The 22,247-nt window shown below is 46.2% G+C and overlaps 1 protein-coding gene across 1 annotated transcript in view; it reads left to right on the top strand.

Moving 5' to 3' along the window:
- Positions 1-3,465: 3,465 nt before the first annotated feature.
- Positions 3,466-22,247, top strand: part of LOC147702153 (proton channel OTOP2-like) — a 97,568-nt gene continuing 78,786 nt past the window's right edge. Inside the window, exons 1-2 of the mRNA XM_086930798.1 lie at positions 3,466-3,537; positions 11,545-11,951. Of these exons, the coding sequence (XP_086786924.1) occupies positions 11,564-11,951 (388 nt within the window). The 5' untranslated portion in view covers positions 3,466-3,537; positions 11,545-11,563. The remainder of the gene's footprint in view (positions 3,538-11,544; positions 11,952-22,247) is intronic.

The raw sequence follows: 22,247 nt of genomic DNA, 5'->3' as shown, positions 1-22,247 counted from the left end.
GGGTGCTAGAGGGTGTCAAAGTGACACCCCCTGCACCCTTGCACAAATCGGTAATTACTGAATCGGTAATTACCGATTCGGTAGTGCCCATTGATTCCTATGGGCTTCAAGGCCCATAGGAAGCAATGGGGGATACCGAATCGGTATTTACAGAATCGGTAAATACCGAATCTTACAGATTCGGTATTTACCGAATCTGAAATACCTACATCTCCCGCCCTCGAATTTACCACTTCATAAAGACCGATTCGGTATGATTCGGTATTTATGAAGTGGTAAATGTAGATTTACCTACATCGGGCCCTTGATCTTCAAGTATCCCAGGCTGCAGACTGGCAATCTTAAACTGAAAGCCCTCCTTCCCTCCCTGCTCAGCCTCAGCTCACAGCACTCAGAAAAGCTAGGCATCATAAGGCACTTCTCCAGTCAGAAAAATAGTATAGCTTTGACATGGGAGAATGCTTTTTATTGTCTCAAACTAAGTGTTACAATGACAAAAATAGAAATGGATTGCTAAAAATCATGATCCCGATTCAGTGTGATATTTACCTATTTTTTTAATTTTGTGTTGGATCCAGCTGCTGGATAAATACGTTGGGCCTCATTTATGGGATTTTGGCTTAGGGCAGTGCTACAAAGCACCTTACTGTGTAAGGGCAGGAATGCACTGCATTTATGCAACACTGTGCATTCCTGTCCTTTATCCCTGGCAGGTGCGTTCCACGCATTTTAAAAAAAAGATTAAAGCCCTGGGGAGATGGAGGTCCACGGGGCTGCCGCGTGGGCCCCCGCTTCTCATTTTTAGGGCTCGCAAGCGAAGCGAGCGAAAAGCCCTTTTATTAGGGTTTCAAAAATGGACCTTGAAATTCCACATAGCTCGTGCATGTGCATTTCAAGGTCCATTTTGATTGGGCTTTGCATGCGTGCTGTTTTATAACAGAACACGCAATAGGCCATAGGTGGTCGCGTAGCTCCGCCTATGGAATATTGGTGTCTGTTACGCGCACCAAAGCCCATATGTCTTCAATTATGGCGGCCCGACTCTGCCGCCATAATTGAAGACATATGCTCGCAGTGGTGTGCGCGCTGCACCACTCACGAGCTTCTTATTTTTTTTTTGGGATCCATTTCACGGCCGAAGCAACTAAACGCTGACGTCTTGTACTCTACTTTGAGCGTGGCGCCCGCTTTAGGGACACCGCGCTTACTTTATTTCCCACTCCACTTTTTTTTTCATCTGATCCCTGACTCTGAAACCCAAAACGACCAACGCTCTACAAGTTTGCAACATGCATCCCCTGTTGCAAGTGATATATTTAGTTTGGCGCGGATGGGGATTCATTCTGCAGAGCATTCTGGGAGATAAGGTGCCCCCTTTGAAGACCTCATATGGTTCTCATTAGCGAGCTAGGACGGAGTTCAGGAGCCCTGCACAGACAGCGGCACATTGGGAGCCAGCCCAGCTCCTCACCACACACTAACTGCAGGTCCGGAGGCACGGAAAGATGTGGGTGTGGGAGCCGGCACAGCTTTGCCACCACACAATGCCTGCACGGGGACGGTGGGAGGTAGCACAGCGACCCACACTCCCTACCCTACCTGCATGAGTTGGCAAGATGGAATTTGCTGGTCCAGGTCTGTTACCACACACTGCCTGCACAGGCTGCGGAACAGAAAGCTGGCCTGTCTCTGTACCCCCACATTCCATACCTGCACGGGAAGGGCTCCCCGCATTATGCTTTTACCTACCTTGTGCCTGTGTAAAGACACCACACGGTCGGCAGAGCCGCGCTCACTATTAATGACCAACGTGTTTGCCCTTTATGCAGTGTCCAGGCCACACAGCATCCACCCCACACCACCTGCTCCCTGGCCCCCAAAAGTGCCAACGCTGGCAAGCACATCAGGGGCTGCGCCCCTCGGTGCCCGGTCCACTACCAGCCTGTGTCAGATGAAGCTTGCGTTTACTCGCACCACACCGATATTACATGCGTTGTTATCCTTGGTGCTCCTTGGCTGTCACATTAGTTTGGTGGTTTTTCACGTTGGCATGCCCGTGTAATATTTTTGGCAGGGCTCAGGTTAATGATCTTGCGGCCCAATCAGTCATATTTTGACATCTAAGTGATTTTTTTAATATTTTGGCATCCTCTTTACCAACATTTGGTTATGTCCCCATGTAATGCTTTGTACGGACTATACAATGCTGTGGTTTATAAAACATTGATTTTCCGCTATATAATATCTTGTTTCAAAAAGCGGTCATAGTATTGCTGCCCACTTGAATGCCTCCATTGGGGAGACTAGGCGCGCAACGCCCATTGAGCTCAGAGGGCTTCAGAACCCGCCCCCCTCCCCCGTCGTGTGTGTCAGTACGTGCTGGGACAGCTTCCCCAGTGCACACACAGTAACGCCAAAACACCAAAAGAACCTCAGAATTCAGAGGAGCCTCCAACCCTGTAGGGCGGCCTCGGAACGTACTGGCACACATATATGTTATGTTATGTTATTTTTATTTGTACCGCGCACAGCTGCCCCAGCAAAGGGGCGTCCTGGCGCTTTGACAAGGTCAACACAACACAACACCACAAAATATCAGGGGGACCATAGAACGCAACAAGGAGGCTAAACAAATAAAATAGTCTTGATGGCCCGTCTGAACTGAAGAAGATTGTCAATAACTCGAATATGCAGAGGGAGAGAATTCCACCAATTTGCAGCTAAAACTCGAAAGGAGCGGCCACCAGCTCTACTTAGTCTGAAACGCGGAACCACAGCCAGATTTTGACCCAAGGATCTGAGGGCTCGCGAAGGGACATACGGTGTCAGCAAATTCTCCAAGATTTGGGGAGACGTACCCTTGAGAATTTTAAACGCAAGGCATAAAACCTTGAATTTAATCCTCTGGTGTACGGGAAGCCAGTGAAGAGAATGTAGAGATTTAGCGACCGAACAACGCCTTGGCAGACCTATCACTACTCTGGCTGCCGCATTTTGAACTCGCTATATGTATAAGCATGGATGTTAAACAAGTGGGATGATAACACTGAGTCTCGAACAACACTGTGATTAAGGGGAAGATCGCATGTTTGATAAGAGAGGCATACGGACTGCTTCAGAAGGAGCTTTTAGACGGGATTTTAGTCACGCTGGAGTGCTATGAAGCCACGAGATTGAACATCAAGCACTGTAAAAAAGTATTCGGAATCTAAGATGTCATTTAGGATGGTATTCAAGATGGCGACAGGGGAAGAGATACATGTAGAGAGAGATCCCAGCCTCATCCTGCAGCGTAGGCAATAAAGGCACTCCTGAGTGTCCTTTCTAGCGCCCTCCTGTAGCTTCCACTTCTCCTTCTCTCTTTCTTCCTTAAACAGGGGAAGTGCGCTAAGAGCACTCTGATAGGACCAGATGAGCCGGCGCTTCTGTCAGGGTCTGGGCAGGAAGGCTCGGGCATTGTAAATCAAAGATGTACTGGGAGGTATAAATTCCACAGCATGTTTGTGTCCACAAAAGAGGAACCAGGAACAGGAGCAGGTAAGGCTGATGTCCGGCTCACTGAAGGGGAGAAGGGTTGTTTTTGTGAAATATCTGTAGCTACCTCTAGTGAGTTAACACAAGCTTTTACTTTCCTGCTTCACTCTATGCAGCATCTTTATATTGGGTTTTCCAAGAGGTTTTAAAGCAGGTGGCATCCAGGAACTTTTTCTGGTATAGACTGGAAAGTGTTGTCTTTCAGTCACTCTTTGAGAGTGGCACGGTTTTCATTGTTGAGAATAAGTACGTCTGTAGGAGTTTCTGGACGTGTCAGGAGTAATGGTGCTCTGACCCTTGTGGAGATGTTCTTATTCTTGCCCATAGCACAGTGAACCCCTCCCTCCTCACAGGGGCATAGCTTTGGGGGGGGGGGTAGGTGTTTAGGGTGTTACACCCCCCTAATAAATGTATTTTGTGATAAATGATTGGACACAGGCGCCTTCGGTCGGGTATGGTGAGGCGTCTCTTCGGATTTCACCAAGACATTTTACACACACAGGGTGACAACACACAATCACACTCTCCCACTATCTACTTGGAAAGAGAATAAAATAATTCACCCAAAAAAATGTTTTTCTCTTAGTATCCCCACCAATCCACATTACTGTCCCTTTTCACTGCCCATAAGACCCTCGTGTGCTCCCTGATTGTTTTATAATGTATTTTAACATTATGGGGTGTATTCACTAAGATTTTGTGCGGTGTTTGCATCATAAAAGAGAACGCAATTGATGCAAAATCTTTAATTCTCAATTAGCTGTCCAGCGTGAAACTGTTTCACGCTTGAAATTCACTTGAAAGCAATGCAATGCAGTGCATAGAGCTGCTTTGCTGTACTTAGTGCCAAGCAGCGATCAATGGGGGGGCATTGACGCAAAAACCTATTCACAAAAAAAAAAGTAGACCAAGGTTTGCATCTGAAAATAACGCCCTTTTCAAATAGGCACTTTTCTTTTCGAATTTGTATGTCTGCTGCAGTGTACAGCACACATACAAAGTGAGAAAACGTTTAAAGATATTCTAAGCATGGTATTTTGTATTCAAAGGGCTCCTTTCCAGAACGAAAACTATGCTACTCACACAGACTCCCTTGCACTTTGTTGCAAAGGTGCGTGCGTGGCGCAGGGCTACCTGATTGTGCGCAGGCACTAGGGAGAAGGGAGGAAAGTGCCAATACTCTCCTTCTCTCTGCTCCTCACGCAGCGCAGCAGTTTTGGCTGCTGTGTTGCATAAGAATTTGGTGAAAAAGACTCCTGAAATCTGAAGCTCACATTCCCCACTCTTACTCACCAAGCTACGCCCCTGCAGCCCTTCTGCCGCATGGTCTATTTCCTACCCCAAAGGGCAAGAATGGATCCCTTCTATTCCTCCGACATATTATCGAGGGTGCGGGTGGGGGGGGGGGGGGAGGGGGGCTAGTCTTTTCTCCTCTAGGGAGAGTACATGCGTTTGCATGTTGGATTCTTGAGCCTAGCCGATTGTAATGTCTGTGTGTCTCTCGGAAGCTTCAGTTCGGAAGTGATCACATACTGATCCCTTCTGCTGTATGACACAAGCAAAAACATTTCCCAAAGATGGTGCAAGAAAGAGACCGAACCACAATCTGTCCTTTTGGAAGTAGAGAGAGAAAGACATGAATTTGAAACAGAGGAACAGGGGCAACGTACGTTTGTCCTGGAGGATCAGAGGCCAGGGCATTGAGGCCATGTTATGTTGTGTGGAGTTGTGTTGTGTTATGTTATGTTATGTTTCTGGCATTTACGTTTAAGTAGCGCAGATCCTGCTACTTAAATGGTCTTGTAGTGCAGCAGGTAATTTGGTGCCATCAGTATTACTGTGACCTTTCACATGGTACCAGGGTTGCCATCTCAGGGTTTCCTTATGGGATCAAGGGCATAATATGCAACCTATGTCATGCAAGTTATGTTATTTTAGTTGTGTTGTGTAATGTTCCTGGCACTTAAATAGCCACTAGTATGGTCTTGTAGTGCTTCAGCAGTCCTGTGACCTTTCCTATGTTTCCAGGGTCGCCACCTTAGACCGGAGTATGGTTCACCTGTGATGATGTGTTAAAAACGGGAGTGTTTTGAGAATGGTGGGATGTGCATGAATTTTTGGCAGCCTCAGATTTGATAGGAACTGAGTATCCTTTTTTAGGTAATCCTAGGTAGAGTAAATTCCCATGCCCTACTTTTCCTCCTGTGATCACTCGGCTGTGGTCCCCTTCTTCAACCAACAATCTTTGGAATGGCCTAGGTAAAATTAGTTCCTGTATCCTATATTTCTGAGATCTTTGTTGCTATGGTAGTCCCGCTTCTTCATGCAGGAATCTTCAAAATACCTTACACCGAGCGCTCTTCTGTAGCCCCGTTTGCCTCTGGTGATGGATCTTGCTCTGGTGACCCTGATTTTCAACAGCCTGTTATGAAGGCTTTATTTTTGTCAGCAGATTATCTGCTTCTCCTTGTTTGGCCTGTAGCTGGATTGGGATTGGGTTGTCTTTGCACTGTATTTTCGATGGTTGGATATGGCATCAATAATATTGTTGAGCATATAAGGGAATGTCTGGTGATTTCGTTATTTGAAGACTGTATACAGGAGTTGAGTTTCCATTATTCAGTTAGGACGAGCTCGAATCCACCCTTCACTGCTAGGGGGTGGTTGTTTAGTGTGTTTGCATCCAGTGTTTTGCTTCCATTGATTTTAAAGTACAGCGGAGTGTTGTCGTCAAGGTGTGTGCAAGCATGTAACAAAAGCAGTTTCCAATCCTATGCAAGAGGATGGGGAAGGGACTTATCTTTCTGGTATATCGCATTTTTAGTGGCGTTTGCGAACCTAAGTCTTCAAGCGACAGGGGCAAAAGCTGGCAGGTCAAGAAGGTTGAGAGGCGTTAAGTAAAGTTTTGGTTACTCCAAACACCTCTTTTAGTCTGCTGAAAGAATTTGAATGGTGAAAGGCTCCGGACAAGCCGAGTATGACTGTGTGGTCAGCATCTTCTATTTTACTTTAAAGAGCAGTGTTTTATGCTACGTCTCATCCTGCAGTCTGAGTGTCCTAGGCAGTTGGTGTGTTCTGCGTGGTAGAAGGGAGCATTGGTTGCGGGTGAATGGAAAACGATTGCAACTCATGGTGTGTTGGCTACTGGTCTACTACAGCTGGCAAGTCCTTATGCATTCTGCTTAGACTTCTTTGGGTTTGACATAATGTGCTTTTATGGTCGGGATTGACAGCGCAGCTCTTGCCAGACAAATATGTGAGGATCACCAGGAGAGGGGCAGTGGCACTGCCTAAAGGTTGGGAGCCAGGAGTAACTTTGATTGAGCAGAAGTTGTGTGTCCCCTCAAAAATGTTCTTGCCCTCCACGCATCTGTAATTACTTTGTTTATTGATCCAGCTGCCTGAGATTGAACTTTAAGGGGCATTGCAATGCTATTAAACAGTATTGGATACCTAGATGAGCTATGGTGTTTTCTCTGGCAGCAGCACAGATGGGAGGAGGGCAGTCATTAATATAAATGGATTTTTAAGATATAGTGGTACAGTGCCAATGTTCCTGTCCAGGGCTTTGACACTGTACTCACCGAGTACCCAAGCCCAGCCCTTCCCAAGTGTATACCAACTTCACCCACTTATGGGTTAGAATATCCTTGAATGTAGTATGCAATGCATTATCTAGGAAAGCGGAATGCTGTTTCATCTGCCCTCTGTCTCCACCAGTAGAAAACCTACTCAGACCTTTCCTTTCCATATGGTACCCACGCTCTGAAAGGTACCCGCGTGGCTGGGAAAGAACTAGGTTTAAATTCAGGCCTATTCTATATCTTTGTGTTGACATAAGCATTAAACACAGAAAAGGTGATGGGGAGTAATGCTTTTAAATAGTCTAGACCAGTGTTTTTTACCATGGGTATTGGTATCTACAAACTCCTCTCACTTTGCAGTCATAGAGAGTAAAGTTCATTTTGTGGCAATCTTGCTGAGGTACAGGGGGCGTGAAAGGTTAAGGCTGTAGGATGTCATTTATTTGTAACACACAATGAAATGTAAATAAGTGTCAATGAACCGTACATATCCAGCATTTGGGGGGAAAAATAATCACTTTCTTTGTAAGTGTGATGGAAACAAAGATGTTAATAGGGTCAAAACTAATCAAGGCACTTTACCTGGTGATGCACAAATGATAAATATTTACTGAAACCTGTTATTCACACATCATCATTTGTGCGCAAAATAGTTTTATTAGTAAAACTGTATGCCTGTGCAAATTCTGGAGCCATTTAAATGGAAAATATGCTTCCTGTAAATTACACTAAGCTTTAGTTGCGTTAAATTTATTTTGCCTCGCTCATAAAGCTAGGTGGGTCATATTGGTTGGTCATTCTAAAAATTGGGTTGTGGTTTTGTAAGTTTTGGGAAGCACTGGTCTAAACCACTAGCAATTGCTCTGGGTAGCATTCCAACCCATTGTTTTTCGCTCACTGTGCCACTCTAGTTAGAGGCCTTCTTTATGCAAATCAATACTAACATAGCTCCTCATGGGAACAGCCCATCCCGAGCTGCCAGGTGAGGTCCCCACCAGCAGAGAACACAAGCAAACATTCATAGTAGGTCTCATCGGTGAGGTGTATCTTGGATCGTGTGGCACAGCACGCAGGAGATCTACGTGACAAACATGATGGGAGAAATGCTTGCAAATAGGCTAAAAAACGGTACAAAAAGGGGTGGTGATGGACGGAGCATCTGAATCAATCAAACACTCACACCCAGTCAAAAGATCTGGGTTTAATCCATCACCGTTTGTTGGATTAAACCCAGATCTTTTGACTGGGTGTGAGTGTTTGATTGATTCAGATGCTCCGTCCATCACCACCCCCTTTTGTACTGCAAATAGGCTAAAGCACAAGTCTGGGTATCTTTCCAAATCTTCATTTTTCGCCCACTGCACCATAAACATGAAATCCCCAGAGGTTCCTGTCTGTTCTTTGTGAGCATCAGTTGGGTTCATCTTCCCTTCCCTCTCCCCACATTCCTCCGATAAGTGCAAGCAGATGTTTCCTGATCGTGTGAGGCCCTGTAATACTTTTCCTATGGTCCTCTGGAAGAATCTCCCAGTCTGGCTGATCCAGTCTTGGGGCTGCCAGGGCCTAGGCATCTTTACTAAATGTTTACAGCAATTTAAGCCCATCAATTAATTACAATGCATTGGATAGACATTCTCTATCTTATTTCTAAGCAATGCTACAGAAATGTGAAGTTTACACATCAATCTTCGTAAAAGTAAAGGTTGCTCAAGCATGTGGAGGAAGTAAAAGTCTTGAATTGTGTTACAGAGAAGCCATACCAGCTATTTGCTTGGTATGTCTCGTTTCTGCACGCTTTAAACCCTATAGATCTTAGGCTCCATGGAACATTTTTATGAAAGACAATGTTAGAGACATGCTTTTACTCATCATCTCCAGCCCATTGATTCTGACATGTGCTTGCAACTGCTTGTCCCAGTCAGACAAACCAGGGCAGCAGCATGCCATGTTTTAAAGTATTTCATATGAACAGTACTAAGCCACACTGTAGCCCATATGAGACATCGGACTTTTTTGCCACTGTTATAGTTTATCGCATTATTTCAGTAGCCTTACTTGCAAGTAAAATAAAGCCAGCTGTGTTACAAATTAAATGCCGTTTTTTAGGTGTCACATACACTGACAGGTATTAAGCTGCCTCCCAGTGGGCAGAGTCTAACTAAGCCATCACTTTCCATCAAGCAAGCATTTGCAATGCAATAGGTCTTGCATTTATGCGAGGCCTATTGCATTGTAAATGATAGACATCATGGACAACGGGAGGGAGGACGTGCAGGGGGGAGAAGGCGGGGACAAGGGAGGGGGAGAAGGCACGGACAACGGACGGGCGAGGGGAGAAGGCACGGACAACGAGAAAGCAGGCGGGGGGAGGGGAGTAGGCACGAACAATGGGTGGGAGGGCAGGGTGGGGGGAAAGAAAGCACCAAAGCATGTCGTGCCTGCAGTAGGAGTACCTCATTAAAGAAAAGAGTGCTCACAGCAGGCCGGACTGGTAAACACAACCGGCCCTGGCAAAGTGCTCGGCCGGTCCCCCCTCCCCACTGGGGAGGGAGAGGGGTTGGAGGTGCCGCCAAGCTCTTTGCCGGGGCCGGTTTTCGGCCGATTTTGTTACAGGGCCGATTTTGCAGCTATGCTGCAAAAACGGCCCTGTAACAAAAACGGCCCCCAGGGGCCCAAAACTGGCTCCCACCCATGCGGCGTACCAGGGGATTGCCCGGTGCCCGCTATGGCCAGTCCGGGCCTGGCTCACAGTCCAAATAACACGTACCATGTAACAACCAAAGTAAAGGGGCTAGTTGCCATGGGAGGTGACAAGTGAAGAGGAGGCGGTACTAAGGAGGGACTAACAAGCCTATTGCAAATCAGAAGCCAGTATTAAGGGCAACAATGACACAAGTCAATGTCAAATATGGGTGGAGAGTGGGCGGGGCTTCTATTCCCTACACTTCTACAATAAGTCTCACAGAGCAGCGCATGCGCTCTGGCTCTAGGCTTGACCTAAAAAGACAAGATCTGAGGGGCCTGTGAAAGGATGGATTTCTCTCTACTCCTCCCATGTTTGAGTGGTCTATCGTACACTGATAGCTGTCCTGCCACTGTTAATGTAGTGCTTCCTCTCATCTCTTTGCACAGTTGTTAGTCCCTTCCCTGACTTTACATTTCCTAACCTACATACTAGAGTCCTGCAAGACGCCGCTTATGTCAAGGTTTCAGGAACCCGAACCCTATCACAGGTGCGGCTCCACTCTTTTGGCTTCCGACTCGGGTCATTACTGGACCTTTGGCGGTTAGGTGACGCGAACGACTTCTACACTTCGGAGGTCCATAACGTGGGATTAATTATATGCGCAGCCGCACTCATACTAGAATCTCTGTCGAAGACGCCATGACCTTAATAAATTGAATGTTGCTTTTTTCTTGGGGCTGCCATTAGCTTCCGTAACACACTGAATTGTACCACATCGACAGAAACTACTCGAGGCCACCACTAGTGAGGTGCACTTCTCTAAATTTAAGGCTATTATCGCTGGTCCACCGAACTGGCAACCACTTTCGGTTTAATCCTACTTGGCTTTTGAGTCCAGCCCTTCCTGAAAAAAGAACTCGCCCTGACGAAGTTCCTAAAAGGCAAAAAAAGAGGAACGAAACGCGGTGGCTGTGCCTATGCTTCATGAACACTTTGTTGAAAAAAGAAGAAGATATTTAAAATTACTACTTCTATTGACTTTATTTGAGTGCACCTTCCATTCTGTTCCTTGCATTTCAATAATTTGTACATCCTACGGCAGCGGATGTTGGAAGAGATTGCACCACCTTAACCTAAGAACTAAATGATCCGTAGTGCTTGACCTGGTCTGCTGCCTTTGGTCCTTTGGTTTTATTACTAGAGTCCTGTTGTACAGCACACATCAGTGCCCTGTCGTCTTGCCTCTTTATTGTCCTGTTGTTCTCTATACTGCCCCCTTATTATTGGCCTTTCTTACTATACCCTTTCCCCATAACCACCATAGTAAATGACCTTCCTCAAGGTCCCCGATCCCTTAATAATGCCTTATGACACTCTCCCTTACCCACTTATTAGTAGCCTTTCTTACTATATCCTGTCCCCATAACCCCATGAATGCGTGACCTATCTTAAGGTCTCTTGATCTCCGATAAGTGCCCATGTCTCTTTTCCCTGCCCCTTATTACCGACCTTTCTCACTACACCATTCACCCAAATCCCCAATAATTAGTGGCCTGTGTAACTATACTCTCCCTCTACTTTCCCCTTTATTAGTGGTCTGTCACACTGTGCCCTTCCCTTACACCCCTCTTGAATAGTGGCATGTCTCACCATCCTCTTTCCTATTTCCTGTCCCTCAGGCATGCACACATTATATTTGTCTTCTTTGACTCTTCCTTACTCTTGTGTTTCCCTCCACAGTGTTGTGGTGGTGGGAGCCATGTCCGAGGATCCTGCGAAGAGAGAAAGCAGCTGTGGAGAGGAAGCTCCACCCAGACATGAAAAGATACCTCTAGGGGTCCCTGCTGGTCACTTGGAGAGCCTGGTGCTCCAGGATTCACCTTTCTATGGCACCTTTGAAGCCTGGAAGAAAGGAGGCCGCTTGTTCTCTGCCTTGCTCACCATTAACCTGCTGCTGCTGGGCTGTGCACTGGTCAGTAGCGGGGCTTTCGGGGAAGTGGCTGTTCAGGAGGTGGAGGTGCTGGCTTTCATCACCACGCTCATGATTCTGTCCAGCGCCTGGATACTCTTTTACCTGCTGTACACTGCCAGAAAGAACAGAGACACCGCCTGCAAGGACTCCCACGCTGGACCTATTTGGCTGAGAGGTAAAGCTGGGTTGCAGCGGGTGGGAGTTGTGGGGGTGGCGGGGGTGGGTACAGGCTGCTTAATATGCAGATTCCCAATAACTGAATGGGGAGAAGTATTGAAGTTCTGTGCAGCAACTAGGGGGTGAAGATTAAAACCGTGTTTACTAGGGACGACCATTGTAAATCAACATAGCCATCCCTGGAACAGGGCAACCACTCTGAAATACTCCAAACCACCTGTCATAATAAGTCAGCTTCGTAGTTCACAGGTGCTAATAACACTGAGGCACATATGCCACTGTTGCCATACATGTTTCCTCTTGATCTCTCGTAAAGCAAATCCTCTAGATTCTGTATATCTGACACTGTATCTTCCAATAGGAATAATGCACAAGATGCGGATTCATATTTGCGAATATATGCATATATATGGCTCTCAATCCATAAGGATCAGTGACAAATTATCGGAAACACAAATATCATGTGGATTGAATATCGAGTTAAAAATATCAAGGACAAGAATATCGAATAGGTACACGCCAATAGGTAAATATCAATTTTCTATTCTTAACTCCAGATCTACGTACCTTGAAGATATATATATATATATATATATATATATATATATATATATATATATATATATATATATATATATATATATATATATATATATATATATATATATATATATATATATATATATATATATATATTAACAAACACCTCCTCCCAAAGTAAGAAGAAGCAGAGGCCACAGCGGGGAAACCGGAGACACCATTTAATTAAAGCTGTTGTTGGGCATAATGCATTTCGGCCTAGCGTAGGCCTTCCTCAGATGCCATCGACAGTGTTCTGGCGACTCTGCTGCTCGTGAAAGTACTCCTTGCCACAATCCCGTTTGTTAATAGGCGCCACGCCCACCAATGGAGTGAAGTCACGATTCCCGCTGCTCGTAGGAACTGCAGGGTTCATAATGCAACAGCCAGGTGAGTGCTGCTGGTGCTGTGTCCCAGTGGAAAAGCGTTAATGTGGCAGGGTAGCAAGTAGCAAAAAAGTCAATGTCCAGTGAAGTGTTCAGCATGCTCCCTCCGGTCCCCTTTCGTTCCAGCCTCCTAGTCCCGATGTGAAGCGAGCAGGGACCGAAAAAGACAGTGCTTGCGAGTCCCCCGTGAGGTCACGGTTCAGCAGCTGCTGCCGCCCAGAGAGACACCGGTGTTCGGGGGCGGGCTCGGGACTGTCGCAATACCTTGCTCAATTGTTTAACTGCAAACGCAGGATCCAGATGAGCCCAAGCCTCTTTACTGGAACGGAGCCTCTGAAGCGCGTTATCTGGCAACGCGCGCAATATTAACAAACACCTCCTCCCAAAATAAGAAGAAGCAGAGGCCACAGCGGGGAAACCGGAGACACCATTTAATTAAAGCTGTTGTTGGGCATAATGCATTTCGGCCTAGCGTAGGCCTTCCTCAGATGCCATCGACAGTGTTCTGGCGACTCTGCTGCTCGTGAAAGTACTCCTTGCCACAATCCCGTTTGTTAATAGGCGCCACGCCCACCAATGGAGTGAAGTCACGATTCCCGCTGCTCGTAGGAACTGCAGGGTCCATAATGCAACAGCCAGGTGAGTGCTGCTGGTGGTGTGTCCCAGTGGAAAAGCGTTAATGTGGCAGGGTAGCAAGTAGCAAAAAAGTCAATGTCCAGTGAAGTGTTCAGCATGCTCCCTCCGGTCCCCTTTCGTTCCAGCCTCCTAGTCCCGATGTGAAGCGAGCAGGGACCGAAAAAGACAGTGCTTGCGAGTCCCCCGTGAGGTCACGGTTCAGCAGCTGCTGCCGCCCAGAGAGACACCGGTGTTCGGGGGCGGGCTCGGGACTGTAGCAATACCTTGCTCAATTGTTTAACTGCAAACGCAGGATCCAGATGAGCCCAAGCCTCTTTACTGGAACAGAGCCTCTGAAGCGCGTTATCTGGCAACGCGCGCAATATTAACAAACACCTCCTCCCAAAATAAGAAGAAGCAGAGGCCACAGCGGGGAAACCGGAGACACCATTTAATTAAAGCTGTTGTTGGGCATAATGCATTTCGGCCTAGCGTAGGCCTTCCTCAGATGCCATCGACAGTATATATATATATATATCCAAATACCGGTATAATGATGTTTCTGCCGAAAGTAAAGCCTCTCTTAACAATAAGATACAGGCTTGCTGCTACAGGAAGCAGTCTTTACAATGCAGGCATTACCACACAATACCTTTACCATGCATATGCCTTTACCATACATGCCTTTACAACGGAAGGTAGATATATTTAAGGTAAATGTGTGTATGTATTTATGTATATAATTAAACATATATATTTTAATTTGTTTGCAAAGAAAAAAACAACAGTTAAAGCTTAATTATAGTTAGGGAAACTTTTTTTCCCTATAAAATACAAACTTAAAATTCACAAAAATAGTAGAAATTCTAAAGTTATACTTATAACTTTCAATTACAATGTGTCTACCAGCCTCAACATATTGAGGGCATCTGCAAACACACTCTTTTCAGCTCATGTGTAGTAAAGTGCCTGAGTGGAGTGGTGTTGCGTACAGTGGCGTGGACTGCTGTCATACAGTGGAGAAGAGTGTAGTGGCACAGAGTGGGTTAGAGGGTTGTAGAGTGAAGTGGAGTAGTGTAAAGTGAAGTACAGTGTGGTAGAGAGGAGTGGCTTCAAGTGCTGTAGAGTTGATTGTCATAGAGTTGGGTGGAGTGAATTGGTGTAGAGTGGAGTACAGTAGAGTAGAGTGGAATAGTATGTGATAGAGTTGAGTGGAGTAAAGTGGGGTAGATTAGCATAGAGGAAGTTGAGTAGAGTAATTTAGAGTGTAGTAGAGTGTCATGTAGTGTCATAAAGTAAACTACAGTGCTGTAAACTTGCGTAGAGGGGAGCATTTTGTGGTACAATGGAAAGGTGTGGGTTGTTGTTGAGTGTAGTAGAGGGGAATAGATTGGAGTAGCCTGGAGTGGAGTAGAGTGCCGTGGCATATGCTAGAATAGCGTAGAGTGGAGTGCAATGGAGTGGCGTACAATGAAATAGTGCTAAGTTTAGTAGCACACAATGGAGTGGCGTGTACTACAGTGGAATACACTGGAGTGGGGTAGAGTAGAATAGCGTACAGTGGAGTGGCATACATTGAAATAACCTACAATGGACTTTTGTGGATTGTCATACAGTGGAATAACAGAGTGGAGTGGCGTAGAGAGAAGTTGCGAAGAATGGAATTGCGTATAGTGGAGTAGCATACAGTTTAATGGCATACAATGAAGTGGCTCACAAAGGAGTGGCATACAGATGAGTGGGGTAGAATGGATTAGCATACAGTGTAGTGTCATAGAGTGGAGTGGCATCCAATAGAATAGAATGGCGTATAGTGGAGTGGCATGCACTGGAGTTGAGTATAGTAAAGCAACATACAGTAAAGGTAAATGCAGTGAAATAGTGTACAGCGGAGAGTCACAGTGTAGTCGCATACAGTAGAATGGCGTTCAGTGTAGTAATGTACAACGGAGTGGTGTAGAGTGGAATACTGTATAGTAGAGTAGCGAACAGTGGAATGGCATATAGTGTAGTGGGATATACTGAAGTTGCATACAGTTGAGTAAGGTTGAGTTGAATACCGTATAGTGGAGTAGCATAGAGGTTAGCTGCATGTCGTATATCAGTGTGGAGTTGAGTGACGTAGAGTTGAGAGTTGTACAGTGAAATAGCATAGAGTGGAGTACAGTGTATTGGTGAAGAGTGGAATAGCATAGAGTGGAGTGTAGCGGAGTGGAGTGCAGCGGAGTGGTATACAATGGAGTGTGGCATACTGGAATTGCATACAGTAGAGTGGCATACAGTGGAGTGGCGTACAATGTAATAGTGCCGAATGGAGTGGTGTTGAGTGGAGTTGCGTACACTGGAGTGGTGTAAAGTGTAGTAGCATAAAGTGGCATGGAATACAGTGAAATTACATACAGTGGAGTGTTGTAGAGTGTAGTGACATATAATGGAATAGCGTTCAGTGTAGTGGTGTACAGAGGAGTGGCATACAGTGGAATAGCATATAGTAGCGTACCGTACAGTGGAGTGGTGTATAGTGGAGTGGAACAGACTGGAGTGGGGTACAGTGGAGCGGGGTACAGGGAATCGGGGTACAGTGGAATACCAAGCAGTGAAGTGGTGTAGAGTGGAGTTGTGCCCAGTGGAATGGCTTAGAGTGGAGTACAGTGGAGTATCATGAAGTGCAATAGCTATCAATGGAGTAGCATATAGTAGAGTAGCGCAGAGTGGAGTGGCGTACAGTGGAATAGCATATAGTAGAGTGGCGTACAGTGAACTGGTGTCAAGTGGATTGTTGTAGAGTGGAATAGCTTATAGTGGCGTAGACTGGAGTGACATACATTGTAGTGGGGCAGTGTGGAATACTAAAACATTTAGTGGCATAGAGGGGAGTTGGGTAGAGTGTAATAGCATCAAGTGAAGTGGCGTAGAGTGGAGTGGCGTACAATGGATTCACATAGAGTGATGTAGAGTGGAGTACCGTATAGTGGAGCTGCGTACAGTGGAGTGGCGTATACTTGAGTTGCATACAGTTGAAAAACATAGAGCATTGTGGCGTACAGTGGAGTGCATATGTATGTATGTGAAATTGAACAAGAAGGTAGATTATGGTGTTCAGAATTACGCAAATCCGCAAATTGCGCTGCCTTGTGTTTCTCCAGCTTTACCAAGCAATGCAGGGTCAGGCATGGTGGCGTTGCATTGCTTTGTAAATGTGACTCAAGCATTATGTTGCCCATGCATCACCATGCATGACACAATGGTAAAGCAATATAATAGTCCAGGTATACCTTAGTTATATCTTGTGCCACAGTATGCCACAGTAACTTCCAGATATGACGTGGTACATGGCGATGACAAGGTAGTCATATTGATTTAGTACACTTTGGCTGTATTCTGGGTAAGGGTCTTCGATATAGGTAACTAGTAGGTTTTATTTTTGTTCCCTACTTATTACTACTTTATCAACATGGTGGGGGGGGGGGGTAGGGAACTGTTTTTGTATATCTTTTTACATATTTTACATCAGTTTCCATAGTACTGTGCTATTACCTAGTAAGTACATATTTAATTAAAAAAAAATTATTCTATTTTTAGTAATTTTTTAAAATAATGAAATGTGCTATAAATTGTAAATAACCAGTAGTACACTATATTTCTGAAATATAGTTTATTACAGTGTTTTTTTCAATTTTCCAAAGTATTTTAAAAACTATTTGTTAAGGTACCATGGTACTACCTGGGTAGTACCGGGGTACTCTCTGATTTTTTTTTTTAATTCAGAGAAACTTATGATTACTTTTCCCTCCCTTTAATAAAGTGGTAATAGGTAGGGGAAAATATAAATCCTAATATTGACCTTGAGTTTAGGCCCTAACCCAGCACACATGGCGGCCTTTACCTTTTGTAAAGGCGGTCATTAGCTAATCACATAATAATTTGTCATGCCATGTACTGCGGTCATTTAAATTTTTTTAGCAGAACTACGGTGGCCTGAGATATCACTAAGTTAAAAAACATTATAACTTAAAAACAAAATTACCCTACTTACCTCTAAGCCTAAAAAGAGTCATTTTGATACAATAATCTACAATCATGCCTAATTTCATGGAACTTCGCCTGTGTCTTTGGCCGGTACTCATGAGTAGAAAGTCTATGGAAAATGCATCTGGGAAAAAAGGAGTTTTGGGATTTTCCTTTTTCTTTGCACCGTCTTGACCAATCACTTTGACACTTTGCATCCTCCACCAGTGGAGAAGGGGCAATAGTCTGAAAAGTTTTGTGGAGATTCGATAAATGGGCTCAAAGCTTTTAATGGGCAAACATCCCACGGAGTCCTACCTAAGGTAACGCTAGCTATAACCACAGAGTGAGTGACAGTTTATATATATATATATCACTCAGCCTATTTATCTATCTGAGGTCGATAAAATGAGTACCATTGAGTTATGTTCATTCTCTCGAGTCGGGGCTCCTGCATGGGCGTCGGCCGTGAAAATATTCCAAAAGAAAACAGACTTGCTGCTTCTGCCAAAGGTTAAGGTGATCTTATAGTTAGCTTAACGTTTTTGTGACAAATGAATGTTTCAAACTAAAAAAACAACTGAAAGTCACCAGTTATAGTTATCTCTAGTAACTATAACTCGTGCCCTGAGATAACTATAACTTCTGCCCCTGTCATGCAAAGTTTTCTCATCAATTGTGCCATTTCAAATAATGCAGTCATGTCATGAGTGATGTAATATGTGGGGTAATTAGCTGTGCACAGCGAGAACGCATGTTATAGGTACCTTAGGGCACGAGTTATACTAATAGAGATGACTATATCTGGTGAATTTCTTCTTTTTTTTTTAGCTTAAAACATTACGTTGTCACTGTAATTTTTACCTGACCATAACGTCACTTTAATCTTTGCTTTTTTTCAGTGAATTTCCAAGTCTTTCTTTTAGCATCAAATGTTAAATGTTAAATGTTAAATGTCGTATACTTGTAAAGCGCACAGCTGCCCCAGCAAAGGGGCGTCCCGGCGCTGTATACCGCTGGGGAACCCATCCTGGCTTTCCCTGTGAGATGGTCCCTCCTGGACATCTCCAAGGTGAAGACAAGCATCCCCGGCGCTGATGGGGCCGTTAGTAGAGATTAAGCAAGCGATTGCCCAGAGTTGCTGAGTGGGACCCATGGTTGGAGTAGGCACCGAGGCGAGAATTATCGAGTCCGCTGACCATGGCCCAAGACCCTGCCGCGTCGGGAATCAAACCCTGGTCCCGGGCCGACCTCTGCTTCCGGGTCTGCCGCCTCTAACCAGTGAGCCACACCACTCCAAATAATATACCATAACCATACAGAAAGCCAATGCCCTGCCACGCAGTGCTTAATTTGTACCAGTGGTTTCTGGTGCTTGGTACCGGCACATATTTCTCTGGGCTACTGAATTGAGAGCCAAGGGGGGATGCTCGAGGGGTCTGATGCAAGTGGCGACTTTGTTCATGGTGGGGTTTTGGCTGTTGCTTGAGGCTCGACCAGAGTCAGTCAGTTGTGGCGGGTGGGGCAAGGAGTTAAGCCTTGAGCAGGGCTGTGGTCGGAGGCAGCTTGGAGGCTCTGCAGTGTCATATCGTCACTGCCTGACCCCTGTCTGCGACAGGCAGGACAGGAAGGGGCATGGGGAGGAAGAGGAAATGAGGTTGGGGAAGTTAGTTGCGAGTAGTCATGAGAAAATAAAGACGTGTTTTACTCTACTCTGGGCTCCTGTGATAAATGGGGGTGAGGCGCGACACTGGCGACGAGGGTGGGATATGCTCCAAGCCCACACATTGCCTAAAACCCCTGCCGTCCGTGAACGGCCGAAGAACAGAGAGCCTGCAGCCTGTGTCGGCGCAGCGTGTGAGGAGCGCGAAAAACGGAACGCTCCACATGCCGCGCCTGAATGCTGCCCTAGCACGCAACAACCAGCAACCACGAAACTGCCTGCACGGCTGGAGGGCCACCCAGAGCGCATTTGGGAGAAGGGGCCAGAAACAGAGAAACGGCGTGAAAACGGCACGGAAGCCAGGGAGCGCCTGGGGACAGACTGCCACGATCGGTGGTGCGAGGGTGAGTCCTGAAGGCCTGGAAATTCAACTATAAGACGTGGCAGGCGAGTTTGGTGTCTGCAGAGACCCAGCAAGAGACACTGAAGACTGCAAGTGCAGGTTTACACGACGTGACGTGTCACGAGCGGCGGCCATCTTAAGGTCAGGCACCGCCATTAGACATTCATTGAAATTTTGGTGTCGGCCATTTTGAGGTCAAGCGTCACTAAATAACATACATAAATTTGCTCAGTGGACATTGGAGAAGCCGAATTTACTGATTAAACTGCAGCAACCAGCTGAGTGAACCAACAAGCAGAGATGTCGGTTACCAGCTCGACAGGTGCCTCAGGAGGAGCACCGGCAGCCCCAGGCAACCCACCACTGCTAGCACCAGCCCACCAAGCACTCATGGGAGTACCATACCTGCGGCCACCGGACCCCCTGCAGCTGACGTCCGGTAACAGCATGGGACCTAAGTGGAAGAGCTGGGCCGAGGATTTTGAAGACTACATGACTGGGTCCCAAGTACAAGACCCCAAGCAGAAGTTAATAGCCCTGCGGAACTTGGTGGGGAAAGATATCGCGCAGATCATTAAGGAACTGCCTAACGCGGCCACCGCCCCATACGACGATGTCAAGGGAGCCCTTGACCGAAGATTTCTACACAAACGCAACTTGGACTATGAACGTTACACGTTCAACCTAGCCACTCAAGAGAGAGACGAGCACATGTGCAACTTCATCGTGTGCATCAGACGGCTAGCTCGTCATTGCGAATTTGACAACTTCAACACTGAGGACGCGTTACGGCTCCGCATAATTGAAGGTTGTCATTCTGAGTCGCTACGTCGCCGACTGCTGAAGAAGCATTACACCCTCGAAGAAATTGAGGAAATGACACGCATTAACGACCAGGGGGAGGACCACGCAAAGAAGATGGAGACTAATAAGACTGATAGGAAAGAGCAAGCATTCAGAATGCAAGTGCACAAGGAAAAGAAGCATCGGACCGATCACCACAAAACGAGTAAGCCAACACATTTTACGTCTTCCCAGAGGTTGTTGTCACGATATGAATCGCGACACACCAAACTCAGCAAAACGGCACTCGCGTGTTACAGATGCGGCCAGGACTACCCCCATTCAGAACAATGCCCAGCCATCGGGCAAAGGTGCCACCGCTGCAGCAGGGAAAATCACTTTGAAATTGTCTGTCAGACCCAACGCTCGGGGTGAAGGTCATCCAAAACTCGAACTACCACACAGCATCACGCCCGTGCAGTGAAGGGGAGAGAAGAACGCTCATCTACTTCTTCCCGGTCGAGTGTCCGGTCTGTGAGCTCATATCGATCACGAAAATCAACATCCAGCGAGTCATCGTCACGCACACCCGTGTCACAAGACATTGTCGAATACATCTGTATGGTATCAGACCCAGACCGACTGAAGAGATATCCGAAGCTAGACATCCGGATAGGAGAACACCCGGCAAAGTTTGTCCTAGACTCAGGAGCCTCTTTAAACTACATCTGCGCACTGTAATACCAGAGCATGAAACCACGACCCAAACTAGAACCTGCAGCTGTCCGAATATTCACGTGGATGTCCAGGAAGCCACTGCCATGCCTAGGCCGCTTCAGCACGACTTTGTCGTACAAAGATCGACAAATCCCAGCTTATATCCACGTTGTCGAAGGCCCAGACGTGGCCGACTGTCTGCTCCGCCTGCCGACAGCTGAAAGGCTGAAGCTCGTGGAACTCTTTTACATGACTGAAGATGCCCCGGACATTGTTGCGAAGTTTCCAAATCTCTTCAAGGGGCTAGGGAAGTTACACCAATTCAAGGTGAAACTACATATTGATGAGCGCGTGACTCCAGTGGCACAACACCACAGGAAAGTACTGTTCCATTTACAGCAAGCTGTTGATGACGAACTCCAAGATCTGCTAAAGACTGACATCATTGAGCGCACTTCAGGTCCAACTCCATGGGTGTCGCCTGTGGTGGTCGTACCAAAAAAGGGACAAGACAACAAAGTGCGCCTGTGAGTGGACATGCGTGCACCCAATGTGGCCATTGAAAGAGAACGCCACCCTGGACCACACATCAGTGATATGATCGCTCGCCTTAACGGAGCCAATGTATTCTCGAAACTTGATCTCAACAAGGGATACCATCAGCTAGAACTCCATGACAAGTCACGCTACATCACTACCTTTACAACCCATCAAGGACTCTTCTGCTACAAGCGATTGAACTTTGGCATCTCGTCAGCTGCCGAAATTTTTCATGAGGCTATCAGACGAGTAATTCAAGGGATCCCCAACGCATTCAACTACAGCGATGATCTGTTTGGAAAAGATCAGACCGAACACAACACAGCTCTAGACAGAGTATGCCACGCACTGCTGAATGCGAACTTGACTCTGAATACAGAAAAATGCGAGTTTCACAGATCGACCTTGAAATTCTATGGCCACATCTTTTCCAAAGATGGTATGAAACCCGATCCTGACAAAGTATCTGCCCTTGCGGACACACCAACACCGCAAGACGTGAGTGACCTCCGTTCCTTCCTCGGAATGGCAAGCTATTGTGCACGGCATATCCAGGATTTCGCTACCATCAGCCACCCCCTCAGAGAGCTCACTCGTCAG

The sequence above is a fragment of the Lissotriton vulgaris genome, chromosome 7 (genome assembly GCF_964263255.1).
Source record: "Lissotriton vulgaris chromosome 7, aLisVul1.2, whole genome shotgun sequence".
Lineage (NCBI taxonomy): Eukaryota > Metazoa > Chordata > Amphibia > Caudata > Salamandridae > Lissotriton > Lissotriton vulgaris.
The sequence above is the reverse complement of the archived record's forward strand: the minus strand, read 5'-3'. Positions and strand labels throughout refer to the sequence as shown.